Source organism: Manis pentadactyla, chromosome 7 (genome assembly GCF_030020395.1).
Source record: "Manis pentadactyla isolate mManPen7 chromosome 7, mManPen7.hap1, whole genome shotgun sequence".
NCBI classification, from domain to species: Eukaryota; Metazoa; Chordata; class Mammalia; order Pholidota; family Manidae; genus Manis; species Manis pentadactyla.
Genome location: NC_080025.1, coordinates 60779987 through 60794146, shown reverse-complemented (window position 1 = coordinate 60794146; position 14160 = coordinate 60779987). Strand labels below are relative to the sequence as shown.

Sequence of the window (14160 nt, the reverse complement as noted above, 5' to 3'; positions counted from 1 at the left end):
GATGCTGCTAATGATTTACCTGCCTCTGAAAATACAATGATTGATTATTAAGTGCACACTTTGTCTCCTAAGGGAGTAGAGGATATACAGTTTTAAAGCTCATGCACACCGCAGTAATTTTTAGGAAGCATATATTGAATAAATAGACTACCATACAAAGCTTCAGTGATGAGTCATCATCTCTATGTTCAATTTCATTAATCAGCCACTGCACACTTGCTGTGTGTGTATATGTGTGCAAAACTAGCCAACCACCCTTCTCCCTCAGTATGTCAAAAAAAGGATGGTATTATTCTGGGTTGCTCTAAGTCTTTGCCGTAATTTCCCATTTTCCCTTCATTGAGGAAACTTGCAGAAAAGCTGTAAGCTATCTAGGAAAGCTGAGAGATTTGAGACATTCATTCTTTCTGAGCATCCAGAAGGCACTGGGCCATTTCTACTCAACTATGTAATACTTGCAACAACTTTAATGGATATCATACCCATTTCACAGACCAGGAAATGTAACTCTAAGATCATTTATGTATTTCTTTTAAAGACACTGGCTAATATTGATGAATCCAGCTCTGGAACCTGAACAGTTTTCTACCTTCCAGCTTTGTGTACTATGAGATAATGATTTTAAATGAGAAAAAAAAAAAAGAAAGGGAAGCCAGGTAAGGAGCACAGCAGGCAGGGAAAGGAAGGGGAGTAAATCCCCAAGACAGGACTCATCTTTGCGGGAGCACTCCTGGCCTCCGGCGCGGTTGTGGTGGTAAACATTTGCATTTCTCCAGCATCATGGCTGACTTCTGGAGAGACTCTGCCACTAGCTCTGACAAGCCAGCTCTCAGCAGAAACTGACTTCCCCCAAGGAAAAGCAAATTCATTTTGCAAAAGGAAGGAAGGCAACACTTAAAAAAATACCAGACACACTAATTCAGGCAAAGTTCATGAGCCTAAAAAAGTCCAACATTTATCATTTTATGAGGTAAAGTTGTGAATTGCATAAGTGCCACTGGACTGATCAGCTCCCTAGTGGAAGTCATCGAGGCAGAAGTACAAAAGTGTGACGAAGAAGGCTGAAGATTTACAGTAATCTCCTCTGTAGTGTGCCAGAACTGTGTCTAGAACGGGACTGACCGTTGATTTATTCAATAAATCTTTTTCTATAGTTTAGTTTCAGGATGGGAACTGGGGAAACTAGGAAGAATGAGGGGCGGCCAAGGCCCTCAGGAGCCCAGAGTTGTGTGGGAGTTCCCATTTTCTGTTTCTTCTCCGTCTCCCTGCACTACACGGTGTGGACAGTGTGTCCCTCCTCTTTGTGCTGCCCTCAGGCATACCTCAAGGGGAGCACATAGCGGGTTCAGGAGCTGTCACTGAGTAAGACCCCCAGGTTGCCACCCTGGGTGCTCCAAGGGGTCAGAGGCCAGGCGAGCAGCAGCTCCTCTGCCCACCCGTCGAGTGAGGTCCTGCTGCTCTGAGCCCCCACCTCCCTCCCTCTGGCTGCCCCTTTCCAGGGAGCTCCTCACACTCCCAGCCTAGCCCTGTGGCTCTGACTCGGCAGGCCCCATATCTTAAGCTTATGAAATGAGGAAGCTCCATGTTACTGGCCTTCTCCACTAGTGGGCCTGGTGGTGCCCCAGCCCATGGTGTAACAGGCTCAGGTGTGTGACTGCCGTTCTCTCTGCTGGCCCCCTTTCACTGCTGGCTGGGGTTCTGCACTGGGGCTGTGCATGCACAGGCCACTAGGTACGTGAGGCCCTCATGCTGAGGGACTAGAAAAGATTCACCTTGGCATGTGAAATATGAAGGTGATACTATAGTTGTCATATGTGACGAGGTGGCCTGTTAAGTGAAATTGCATAGTACCATTGAAAACCTTAGGTTTTCCCACTGTAAATTGAATTCATTCAGGGAACAAGATGGAAACTTATCTTGGACAATTTGCTAAGAGTAACATTTTTAATTCTACATCTTTATGTTTCTCTAGGCATAAAGCCTTCTCTCTCCAGTGCTTCTCTCAATAAATAAAGCTGACTGTGGAAAATGAAGGGTAATACAGGAGGGAGGACAGGATAAAGAAGGCAGGGGCGGAGACAGACCTTCTTGGCTAAGAGCAGCGTGTCCTGCTTGTAGGCCTGAGTTTTGCTGCAGAGTCGGTTGGTGAGCCGGGAGACCTGTTCGTAGATGAAATCCTTCTCCAATAACTTCTCCTCCTTCCTGGCAAGCTGCAGTTGCAGCTATGGTCAAAAACAGTATCAGTAGGAAGGGGGAAAAAAGTCATGCAAATAAAAATCTTTCCTAATTAGAGTAGTATTCTCCCCCTGAATGAAAACACATTGCTTTGTAGCTGCCCAGAACCCTCTGCCCCAACCCCGTCCTGAGACCTCTTGGGAGGCCTTCCTCGTGAGAACTTTCCTCCCGCAGTGGAGAGCAGCCCTCAGCCCCACTTAGTCTCCATGTTGCTGTTCCCCTGATGTGCTGCCATCAGGAAGACAAATTAATCCATTCAAGATGCCAGAATTGCTCCTCTGGGCTATGAGACAAAGGTGGGCATCCTGAAACCGCTCAATTTTTGCTGCTTTTGTTAAGCATCTAAAGTCAAGCTTAAGTTTTGTTATTAGACTACAATGAAAGGAGTATATTATTGCCTAGAATAGAGGGAGAAGTCTGTCTGTGTAAGAATAAATGGTACCGCAGGTTTCTGTGACACTGGTCAACAGGGGGCTAACAGTAGAATGTAAGAAAGAATGTTTACCGCATCCAATTTTTTGACCATCTCTTCTTCAGTCATGTTTTTCCCTGGAAGGAAGCGGGTTCTGTTCTTACCCTCAGGATTTACAAACTGTTTCTCCAGGTCTCTTATTCTGTCTGTACACTGTGAGAACTATTAAACAAGAAAGAAATATTAACTCTCTTGCTCAGTCAATCTTAAAATCACATAGCCCAGGGTCTGTAGCTTCCACTTTTAGGACCAGCCCAGGCAAACAGGGAACAGAACTCCTGGGAGCTCCGTGGGGATCTATGGTCAAGCAATGTTTCTACTCATGGTACCGTGAGGATGGTGCTGTAACGGACCCTGCAACCCAATGCTTCTGAGACCTCAAAGGAAAAGCTGATTTACAACCAGCTCTTTGATTACTTCCCATTTCGTGTCATACTCGGGATGCTGTGTGGTTGCAGAGCTCAACCTATACAGACTTGACCTCTTGCAGATTGTTACAGAGGCTAAGGTAGACAACACACAATGTAACCTAGTAGACCCCAGTTTAAAATCCTTTGCTAGCAATAGGTTTAATGGCTTCCTGAATAATTAAGATCTTAATTACTAGGTCAACACAATGTGTGGTCTATGCAGAAGAGCCTGAAATATTTATATATTTTTTGCTAAACACCCAATATAATGTCTTATGTATCAACTGTATTTGTTGAATCAATGAGACTTTGGAGGTAGGTGGAAGAAACATGGAGCTCCCAGGTAGGAGTGGCAGCCACACTTGGTTTTGTTTGATGGGGAGAAGTGTGGAACATGGTAAAAACCAAGAGTCATCATTTTCAGCTTTATTACTGAAAAATTGTATAATCTCACACAAATCATTTATCTTCTCTAAACCTTAGTTTTCTCAACTGTCAAATGAGAAGATAAGGCCCAATCTCATGGGGTTGATCCATTAAATGAGATAATATATTTAAAGTACCTTATAACATATCCAAGAGTGATACAGGTAGAATTTAAATTTAAAAATTTTTGCTCCTCCTTCTGACAAAATGAATTTTAAATGGTGACATATTTTCTTTTCTTTTTCTCCCTCTCTCCACATTGGGTAACTGCCCTTAATATGGAATTAAAGTATACATATATATGTGTGTAATTAAGCATTTGTTGTATTTATTACTAATAACATTTAATGTTATTTTTCTTAATTAAGAAATTAAATTAGAAACAAAAACATGGTATTTATCAAAGTTGTGTCTTGATTGATTTTATTTTCCCCATGGGCCTTTGAGGAAACACTGTTTACTTTTTTACTATAAAATGGTGTTCTTGCATTTTAAAGTAGTTTACTTGACTTAAAAGATCCATAAAAAGAAGCTATTACTACAAGCACCAGGCAAATACGACTCATGATAATCCTAGGAGGTGATTAAAAACTGTTTTAAACAACTGAAAAAAAATGCAAACCTTAAGAGAATTCTGAAATGAAGCAAAAAAGTGGGAAGACTGTGAGAAAAAAAAAATACAAAACACAGCAGCTGTAACAAATAACAGGATGTGATGGGGATCCGGCACTCTGAGACAGGGTACAAAAATGGCTTCCTGAAGCTCAAAATTTCACATCATGTCCTTCAAAGGGCCCACGTGATTAAGGCTGAGTAGACAAATAATTAAGTGCAGGTTGAAAACTAATGGAAAACCTTCTACTCAACTGTTCTTAAGCTTAGAACTAATGCTGGTGGGAGAAGTAACTGATGGTAAACTCACAGCCCATATATCTCAGTTCATATGCAGTCAGAATGGTAAAAAGGCTCACATCAGGCAGGACGGACTATCATTAAATGCATAATATTTTCCTCGAGTAAATTGGATTCCTATTTCACACTGGGTAACTGGTTTCATATAATGAAATGCAAAGTATATATATATATATATTTTAAGAACGACTAATTTTATCCATGGAAAAGAAGTATTGATCTGCAATTAACAGAAATAAAATGCTTACATAACAAGAGAGTGAATTTTTCTGTCGTGGAACTAAGGAATTGAGAGCCCTTTTGTTCTGTTGGGCATCTGCATAGTTTCATGTGGGCAAAGAGAGCCCTGAAACTGTGTTTGGCAACGAGCTGGAGAGAGCCAAATTATTCTGTAGGATAGAGTGAGCAAGTGTGTAGTGCCTGGGGGTAATAGAGTTATGGAGGTATGGATGCAAATTGAAAGATGGGAACCAAGCCAGAGCAATGGAGCTAGGCTGGGGATTGCATGAGAAATTCACCTGGGGACTGACTGGTCCCAGGGATAGAGTGGCCCTACTGAACTTTGAAGGACACAGAGGTCTGATATTTAATTTGAAGTTCTTTGCATGTCTGTAATGTGCCCCTCATATTGTTGCCCAGATCTTCAATAATGTCAGTTAACAGAGGCCTTGCATGAATGGTCTTGTGTAATGCAGTGCAGGCTGCAGGATTGAGTCCCGAGTCTGCTCTGATGTGGCACAGGCGCTGTGTGTACAGCTGATAAAGAGATGCCCTAAGTGAACCACTCAGTGGAAGCAGGAGGCAGAGCCACAGGAATCCTGGGGAGGCCATGTGCGAGACCTGTGTCTGGCCAGTCCACCTAAATTGGAGCTACACTAATTGAAGACACTAAAGTTACAGCTTAAAAATCAAACACTGGAATCAGAACCTTCGCATATTTGTACAAAATGAAAGGCTCTATCACTTATGTAGCATATACACAAGTGGCATAAAATATGAAAGCAAACCCATCATCTGATTCCACAGAGTCCTGTGAGTCCCCATTGACATGATTAAATTTTAAAAAGGACCCAAAACTCTGCCTACAACATCAACTAATGAAAACCACTTACTTGTAGACTTAGGGAAAGATCTCTTCCAGGTTTTTGATAATTTTAACAGTGATTATATGTTGGGCACATATTGTTTTTCTTCAAAATTTTTGTATTTTTTGAAACTTCATTAACTGAACCTATCTTAGTTTTATAATCAGAAAAAATCTGAAAGCAAGCCTGATATTAAAAAAAACATGGGTTTAAAGTTGTACCTGTTATATTGAGACAATGGAAAAAGTTTAGGGCACAAATTAAAAATTTTTTCTTCTAGTTTCATGAAAAATCAACTATTAATGTGAAGAAAGTCTTGTTTATTTAATTATTTCATGTTTAAATTTTTTGGCTTTATTTCACCTATGTCAGAGACCAGATTATTCAATTACAGAGAAACTGCAGGGGTTGCTAAGCAGTTTAATTATATGCAATTGCCATTTAATAACAAGAACAACCTTGGCTTCAGAGGACAAGAGTACCCAAATTAAAGAGCAAGATGGTCCCCCTAATCTTTTCAGCAAGTATCAAAAACAAGTGTGCTGGCAGTAGTGAAAGCCGGGGATTACTTAAAATTTGAGCTATGAGGAAGCTGAGCTGAAACTGAAATTTGGGAGGGTCTAAATTCCAAGAATGGCATAAAATGCTTCATGGGAAACAAAGATAATCTGTAGCTTGGATACCTAAAGCACAAATTCCACCTCGGAACAGTCAGTTTTCAAAGGCATTTTTAAACAACATGTGTAACTCAAGGATTCTTCTGAGTACTAGGGGTGGCTCAGTTTGATTGACATATAAGAACTTCCATGACCTCCAAACCAATAAAGGAGGAAATAAAAAGTACATAGTCCCAGGAAGTGTCTCATGAACCCTCTTCCCACCTGAATCTGGAGCACTGCTAAGTCGGCATCCAGCGACCTCTTGGCAGGCAGTAATTGCTGGGCCACATGAATCTGTCTTTGTTTCTCAGCAATCTTCAGTTTCAGAAATCGGATTTTTTCTTCTAGGATGTGCATTTCAATTTCTCCATTTAGTTTCATCTTCTCTTGGATATTTATTTTTTCATAAAAAATGCATACTTCTTCTTCCCGCTCTACCAACTGCACACCACTACAGTCAAATTGAGAGGCAGAGGTTAAGAGGATGAGGAGACCATTGCTTTCCTAGTCATTGTGTTTCCCTCTGATTTTGAGCACAAAGTACACATCAGTATTACATATTTCCAGAAGACAATGGATATTTACCATTGACTTTTTGGTTAAACCCCACACTTAAATTTTTTCTGGGGATAGGAGAGGGAGGGCTGTTTAGCATCTTGACTCTGAGCTGACCATGTGGTTGGCTGGGCACAGTATCTCTGCAAGTCCCAGAGGTTTTCCTGGCGTGGGAAAGAATGCCATCTCCATGCATGAACAAAGTCATCCCATGATCTGATTTTCTGCAGACCCTCTTCTTGGGCCAGACTTGCTAACCAGGGTGTGGCCAGATGTACTCAGGCAGGGGGGCCAGGGAAAGTGTTTCTGCAGTGATTCTGTTTTATGTAACTTGCCAGGCCGATTAGGTCTTTTAAAGTTGAATATTTCTGATGCAGATTTTCCCCTGAAGAGGCAAAATTCTGTCCTTTGTAAACCTGCCAGGGGAAAGCCCCCAGCCTCGTGAAGAGAATATGGGGAAGAAATGATGTAATACTTTTCTAATTCCAGCCCTACAGATCTGAACAGGGCTTGGGAGCACACTGCTTAAGTTCTCTGGTTTGTGCCAGAAATCAAATAATAGGACATTTTTTCCCCCTAAAGAAAATGCCTGCCAGCCTTTTGAAAAAGTGTTCTTCACAGCCCTGAAGTTCTTCCCACAAACTGCACATCCATTATACCAGAGTTCATCTTTAAGTGCTTCTATTTCTTTCTCTCTGTCCTTCTTCAAAATGTGTACACATAGTTGTATTTGGCTAATCTTAGCTCTATAGTTTATTTAATTTGCACTTCATTAGCGCTACTTGTGATCTTCTCTGCTCTCTTTAGGACAGAAACCAGGAGCGAGTCTTTACCACCTTTTTGTGCTTTCAGGGTTTACCACTTAACACAGAACACAGCCTTACACAGGGCAGCACACAAACAACGTTTGATGGAAAAAAAAATCGATATCAGATGTAATTATTATAGGGTTCTGTGATCACATATATGCCAGAGCATAAGCAGCTTGGGAAAATGGCTGAAGAAGTACTTGATTAATGATGTAACTGTAGCCTCGAAGAAGTAATACTACTCCTAAAGCCTTACTTGCTGAGAATATGAATTGGGAGAATGGCTTAATAAAACCATAATAAGAGCAAATCTATCACAAAAATGGAAATAGGAGCCAAAGGCTTACTTGTATCAATTACACTTAAATAATCTGATGGCATCAGAGGCATCCTGAGAAAGGGCTTCGATTTTCAAGCAAGCCACTCCCCCAGCCTTAACTCTTTGCCTGTCTCTTATGAGGACAGTTTCTTATTTTCAGGCAAACATTCAGCCACCCACCACCATTCCAAAAGGCTAATGTGATCAAACCTTAATGTCAAAGCTCCCTCACTATCCACTGTCAAGTATTGATAGAAAAAAGAGCAACATTTCTAAATTGGATCTTTGGGTGCTTTGTTCTTACATTAGGTTCCTGGTTTCTACCTTTCATTTCGACGCTGAATGGCTTTCTCGTATTTTTTCCGAAGCTGCACCATCTCCTCTTCAATCTTTGTGATCATATTGACAAGTCTGTCGTTGTTACCTAACTGAGCTTCCTTCTTCTCTTGCAGTTCCTGAAGTTTTGCTACAATTTTGCACACATCGTTTTGCATGCTTTCTCTGATGGTAACATTGTTGGCATGTTTCAGCATCGAATTCTGTAGCTTTCTTTAAAAATAATGAGAAAATGGGTAAGATTATAATTTCCTCTACTTTCTTTAAAAACGCTGAAGACTTCTGAAACACAAGCAGTATCAAAGTAGCTCTTGCTTTAGTATGTCCCTTGAAATGACACAGCAGGTCAGTAGTACCCTGCATCCCTAGTTTTGCCAGTTTCTGTTACCACGGGCAACCGTGGCCCGGAAGCAGATGGTCCTCCTGACGCAGTGTCAGAAGGTCAGTAGTCGCCTAATGCTGAGTCAGGAAGCCTGCATCATTCACCTCACTTCCTCTCATCTGTAGGCATTTTATCATCTCACATCGTCATAGGAAGGGTGAATACAGAACAATATTTTGAGAGAAAGAGCAAGTACATTGACATAATTTTATTATAGAGCATTGTTATATTTGTTCTATTTTATTATTATTGTTAATACCTTACTGTGCCTAATTGACAGTTTAAACCTTATCATATGTTCAGGGGGAAAAAAAAAAAGGTTTGGTACTATCCGCGGTTTCAGACATCCACTGGGGGTCTTGGAATGTATCTCCGGTGGATAAGGGGGGGACTACTCTAGTAATAATGATATTCGTCGTATTAAACTCTTCAGGAATTTCTGTAATCTTTCCAGGTCTCATTCCTCCTTCCTTCCAGATTAGGACATGTTTTTATTGTGCCCCAAGCCTCGGCTGCCCCGCTTTATCAAAGCAAGGGACTGCAATAATTCACTTACTGCTCTGTCATCCCCAGGGGGCTGTGCTCCCTTAGAGCAGAGGTGGTTCTATCAGATAATGTCCATCGTATCTATGGTAGTTCCTGACTTAACATAGCATCACAATAAATGCATGGCCTCTGTGAATTATATCGTACTTTCATGTAGGACAAGAACCTAATTAGGAAATTGGATTTGCCTTTTCATACCAATTCCCTCCCCAGACATCCTCCACCCCTCCACTACTCTGTATACAAGAGCTCATTTCGTGGTACTTTTATAAAAGGAAAATGGGCAGTAATGGCCACCAGAAAAAGTTCAGATTGTACAGACTCAGTAGATCAGGGACTAAATATAAGTGAAAGAATCCAACGGATCTTGGCACATGGTAAATAACAATTAAAAAAACAACCGGTTGCCTGACACTTCTGAGCATTTTTATATGATTTAACTCACTCCATAATAAAAAGTGACTATTTTTTGGGACAGGAAAGTGAGTCCAGAGAGCTAGGGTATCTTGCCCAAGGTCACAGTTAGTAAGGGGCAGGCAGGGCGGGGGATTTGAGTCTGAAGTTAGCTGTCTTAACCACTCTCTATGCTTCTGATAAGCAAGTTAAATGCTTTATAATTAGGGATGCTCATTAATAAATATTTGATCTTCTAATTTTAAGTGTAAATTATCAAACTTTTGCTTTTCTTTCTAATTGGGTAAATGAAAATAAAAATAGTAAGCATAATTATATAATATAGTTTTTCATTCACTTAAAGTATGGCTCCCAAACAGAAACACAAGGAATCACTTTCAGATGCTTAGATTGTCAGCTGTAAAAAAGCAAGGTGATTAAGCAAGGGCGTTCCTACCTTTGTAAAAGGCTTTCTTTTCTGTTTTATTATCCCTAGGGTATTGAAGAGTTCAATGAATAAGAAGAGAAGCCTTTGAAAGGACAATAGTTATAATACTTACCTTTCTTGAGTAACTGCACTGTTTCTTAAAATTTCCAATTCATTTAATGACATTTTATGCCTTTCTCTTATTTCATTTACTTTCTGGTGAGCTTTGTGAAGTAAGTTAACAAACTTGTTTCTTTCATTTTGCATAGTGTTGTACAATTTAGCAAACTCTCTGAGTCTGTGAAAATACAATTGTTTTTGAAACTTGTCACATAAAAACCTGTTTCCCCCCACCACCTAACTAGATAAACCACCATGTAATCATTTTACCTCCGATGAATTTCACGATTTTTCTTCTTGTGTATCCTGATTTCAAGATCTTTTGCTTTGATCTCCTTAACAATGCTGGTATATTTTTGCTGAAATATAAAAATTATGGGTGAAATTAAAAAAAAAAAAGCCCACCACGAACAACATATAAATACTCCCAGCCTCACTCTGTCTCATTCCTATCCACTAAGGAAAATTCTGTCTTGCCCAGCTGGGTTGTGTAGATCAGGGAGAAGTGTGGAGGAGATGAAAACTGCCTGGCTAGCTAAACTGAATTGTATTGGCTAGGACAAAGGGTAAGGAAGAGTAAGAAGGAGAGGCAGAAAAGAGCCTGCCTAGGCTGGGTTTGAGGACAATTTCAGGGACCTTCTGAGAGACCTGAAGAGTGATTGTGAACTGCGGCATTGGGCTGGGTAAGTGAAGAGTTTGTAGATAGATTGAGGGAAGAAGATTTGTAGTTAAGGTTTGACAAATGCCATGAATTGCACCCTTGGTGGTATTTTGTGAGGGACTGAAGCCATGATTTTAAAGCGCTTTTCCATTCTCTATATGTTAGGTGTGTTTTTCCACAACAAAGCGCCATGCTATAATGTTACACCACAGTGAGTTGTTACACGGTGTTACACAGAATATTTTAAAAGACAGAAGTTATATTTCCAAAGTCCTAAAATATACCAAGTACTAAATTAACTAGTTGTGTTCTTCAAATATGAAAATACTAGGTCCTTCATCTAGGGTAAGATATGTATTCAAAGGTGAAGTATTTGCTGGTAGATGCCTGAGGAAATCGTTTATGTTGGTCTCTCAAGGACTGTGAGAGCAAAATCCATTTGCATAGCCCATGCCAGATGCAAAAGAAGCTAGGCGTCAGGGCCAAGATTGACATGTAGCAACTTTATGTTGTTCTCAGTAAGAACAGGAGGCAGGCAGAAACTAATTACTGAAGTAACTATGTGTGAAGATTTAAACAAGTAAAAAATGGAGAGTCATCCTTTCCATCTTGCGGGGGAATGGCAATATTGGTTTTCCTTTCACCTTTTGTCCTTTATATGGATGTAGATGAGGTGTGAAAAGAAAGTAAAACTGTGGTCTTATGGAAATTAAAATTAATTACAGCTTATGTTTAACAGCCTAATTCCCAATGGTAAGAATATTTAAGGACACAGTATTTTTCCTTATTGATTTCCATATTTCAAGAGGAAGAATTGTCCTGTGCATATACATGAAATTAGCTCATTTAAAAATGAGGTTTACATAGATCAGTCACACATAGATGACATATGTTTCAATTTTTTAGATAAACTAAAAAATTGTCTGATTAGTAAGACAGATCAATGCACCTCATAACAAGTTTCTGTCTGCTCTCTTGTCTCCTTGTTTTCCCCCTGCTGCTCCCCTCAGGCACCCCTTCCTCCCCGGCCAGTGTCTCTCTTTACTGCATGGCAGCTTCCCCATGAACTCTGCTGGGCCTGCCTCAGCCTTCATCACAGAGGCCATACTGCTTAATGTGGATTAAGTGACCTTCGCCATCTGACTTTTTCTCTTCTCTGGTCTATTTGATATCCCTTTTACCCATGTGCCAACCATGCTAAACATTTTTAGTTTCTCAAACGTTCTAAGGGGAAAAAATAAACCATTAAAGGGGCATTTGAAAGTTTGTTGTGGGTTGTGCAATGTGGACCTTCTCTTTGGTCTACTGCAAAACCTTTGTTCAACCTCATTGCTCAATAATGCTTTGATGTGAGTAACTTTTTTCTGGAGAATGGGAGACATGATACCCTGTGTAGATGCTTGTTCATAATTAGGGCAAAGGTTGCACTTAGAAACAGTCGATATCTGGGCCACATGGCAAGCTCCGGTATTTGAGTAATGTCACACTATTCATTTTTAATAGGGAACCTCTGGACATAATCCTTTTGTGAAATAAATGACTCTAGTGTGAGAGTTTAGCTGGCACCACTGGAGAGTTGTTTTGCCATCAGTTTTGTTGGAGTGTTGTGTATTTTCCTTGGTTCTTGTCCCCGCTGCAACAAAGAATCAAAGGACAGAGACACAGTAATGAAGCAGAGTAAAAGTTTTATTTAAAGTTACTTAAAGAGAGAAAAAGTGCAGGCCACCTCAGAGAGAAAGGAGCACCCTGAAAGGTTTAAGCTATATTGAAAGAGAACAAGTGCACACTTGGAGAAAGGGGAGTGTGAGCTACCTCATAGAAGAGGCGTGCTGAAAGGTTGAGATAAAGTTTTAAGGCTACACACTTAGAAAGGGCAGGCGACCTCAGAGAGAGGAGAGCACTAAAAGGTTTAGGGTCTGGGGTTTTATAGGTGGCTGAGGATTTGCAGGAAAATGACAAAGGGCCAGGTGTGGACTGGCCAAATTGTCCCAGAATGATCATCTTTGATAAGACATTAAGTTTCTTCTTTTTTAAACTTAACACAAGAAATATACTGCTTTGATTCCTTTCCAGGATATCAGCTTTTGTCTGGAAGCATATCAGTCAAGACTGTCTGCCTTGCCTCCAATGTGCTGTTTGATTAAAATGTGATCTTAGCTTTAAGATAGAATTCTTCCTGAATAAGCTGGGCCTTTTAGCAGGTGTTCAAGTAAATCTTACAATGGTATGTTCTAATTGACACAGTGAAGACAGGCTATGCTGAGATACTTTTCCTTACCTGGGGAGTATTCAAACTTTTAGGCCAAGTTGCTCCTGGCTTTTTTGAGCTTTAACTGATTAACTCATTAACTCTGGGTCTTTTTTAGTGGGCTTTCCTGGCCTTATTCTCTTTCCAGCCTGCTCATATCTATTTTCCTGCCTAACAGTTTCATAGTTGTTTCTGTTTGGGGATGTTACCCTGGGTTTGTTCTGTCACCCCCCCAGACCCAGCAGAGTCAGGGAGGGGAGCAGTAACTAAGGGTACTCTGCCTCTGGGCTAAATCATGCTGACTTGAACTTGGGAGGGGGAGTGGTCTAATGCTACCACTCTTGAGTTGTTCCTGGGTAAACCACAGTGGAACTTGGGATGGTGGTGAATCACAGATACCTGCGTCTGGGCAGCTGTCAGCCTTGTCCACGGGAGGTACCCACTCACTCTTACTGAAATTGTCATCTGCTCAGATCCTCTGCTCATTGTCATTGATCTAGCTCTATTTCCCTCTAGATTGTTGACTCTTGCTAATTGAATCCTGGGACTATTTTTCAGGGCATGATTGAGTCTTGTTTAGGGAAGTTGTACAGTCACTGGAACTTGAAGCAGACTTAACAATTAATTACAACTTTGTAAAGAACATTGTGTTCAAATGGTGCTATCCTCAACTCTTGTAGTAATTAATGGATAGGTACAAAAATGCACAAACCTGAGCTTTCAGGAAATCCTTGAATTTTTGCTCCTTTTCATCAGTTTTGATTTGAGTCATACGGACAAGGTTGAATACAAGTTCTCGCATGTTTTCTTGCTCCTTTAAAAGCCTGTTTTCTTCTTCAAGTTGCTGTTCTATTAACTTAGACTCAGTTTCTGAAAGGATTTTCTTATGAAAAATACAACATATTATAATTTATCTTTGGAAGGAACATCCTAAGGGCAGTATCTTAGTCTACATTTTATTTCTTATGTAGAATTCATTTTATTAAAACATTAAACAAAGTAACTCTACTGACTAGCTCCCAATATTTTATCTTATAAAAGAATGAGCAAATATTCTAACATGCTTAACATGATAGTACTTTTTCTCATTCAGACTGCATTTTCAAGTAACTTTAAGAAAAGGAAGATATATAAAGCGTGTTTAAAATACTTTGACAGTGAATTG

At 40.2% G+C, this 14160-nt stretch overlaps 1 protein-coding gene across 1 annotated transcript in view; it reads right to left on the bottom strand.

Annotated features, from left to right (window-relative positions):
- CCDC146 (coiled-coil domain containing 146) overlaps window positions 1–14160 on the bottom strand; it is a 116665-nt gene that overhangs the window by 3029 nt on the left and 99476 nt on the right. Inside the window, exons 10-16 of the mRNA XM_057504431.1 lie at window positions 13708–13878; window positions 10357–10445; window positions 10100–10264; window positions 8207–8431; window positions 6422–6650; window positions 2741–2869; window positions 2085–2222 (exon numbers count right to left, since the gene is read on the bottom strand). Coding sequence (XP_057360414.1) covers window positions 2085–2222; window positions 2741–2869; window positions 6422–6650; window positions 8207–8431; window positions 10100–10264; window positions 10357–10445; window positions 13708–13878 — 1146 coding nt within the window. The remainder of the gene's footprint in view (window positions 1–2084; window positions 2223–2740; window positions 2870–6421; window positions 6651–8206; window positions 8432–10099; window positions 10265–10356; window positions 10446–13707; window positions 13879–14160) is intronic.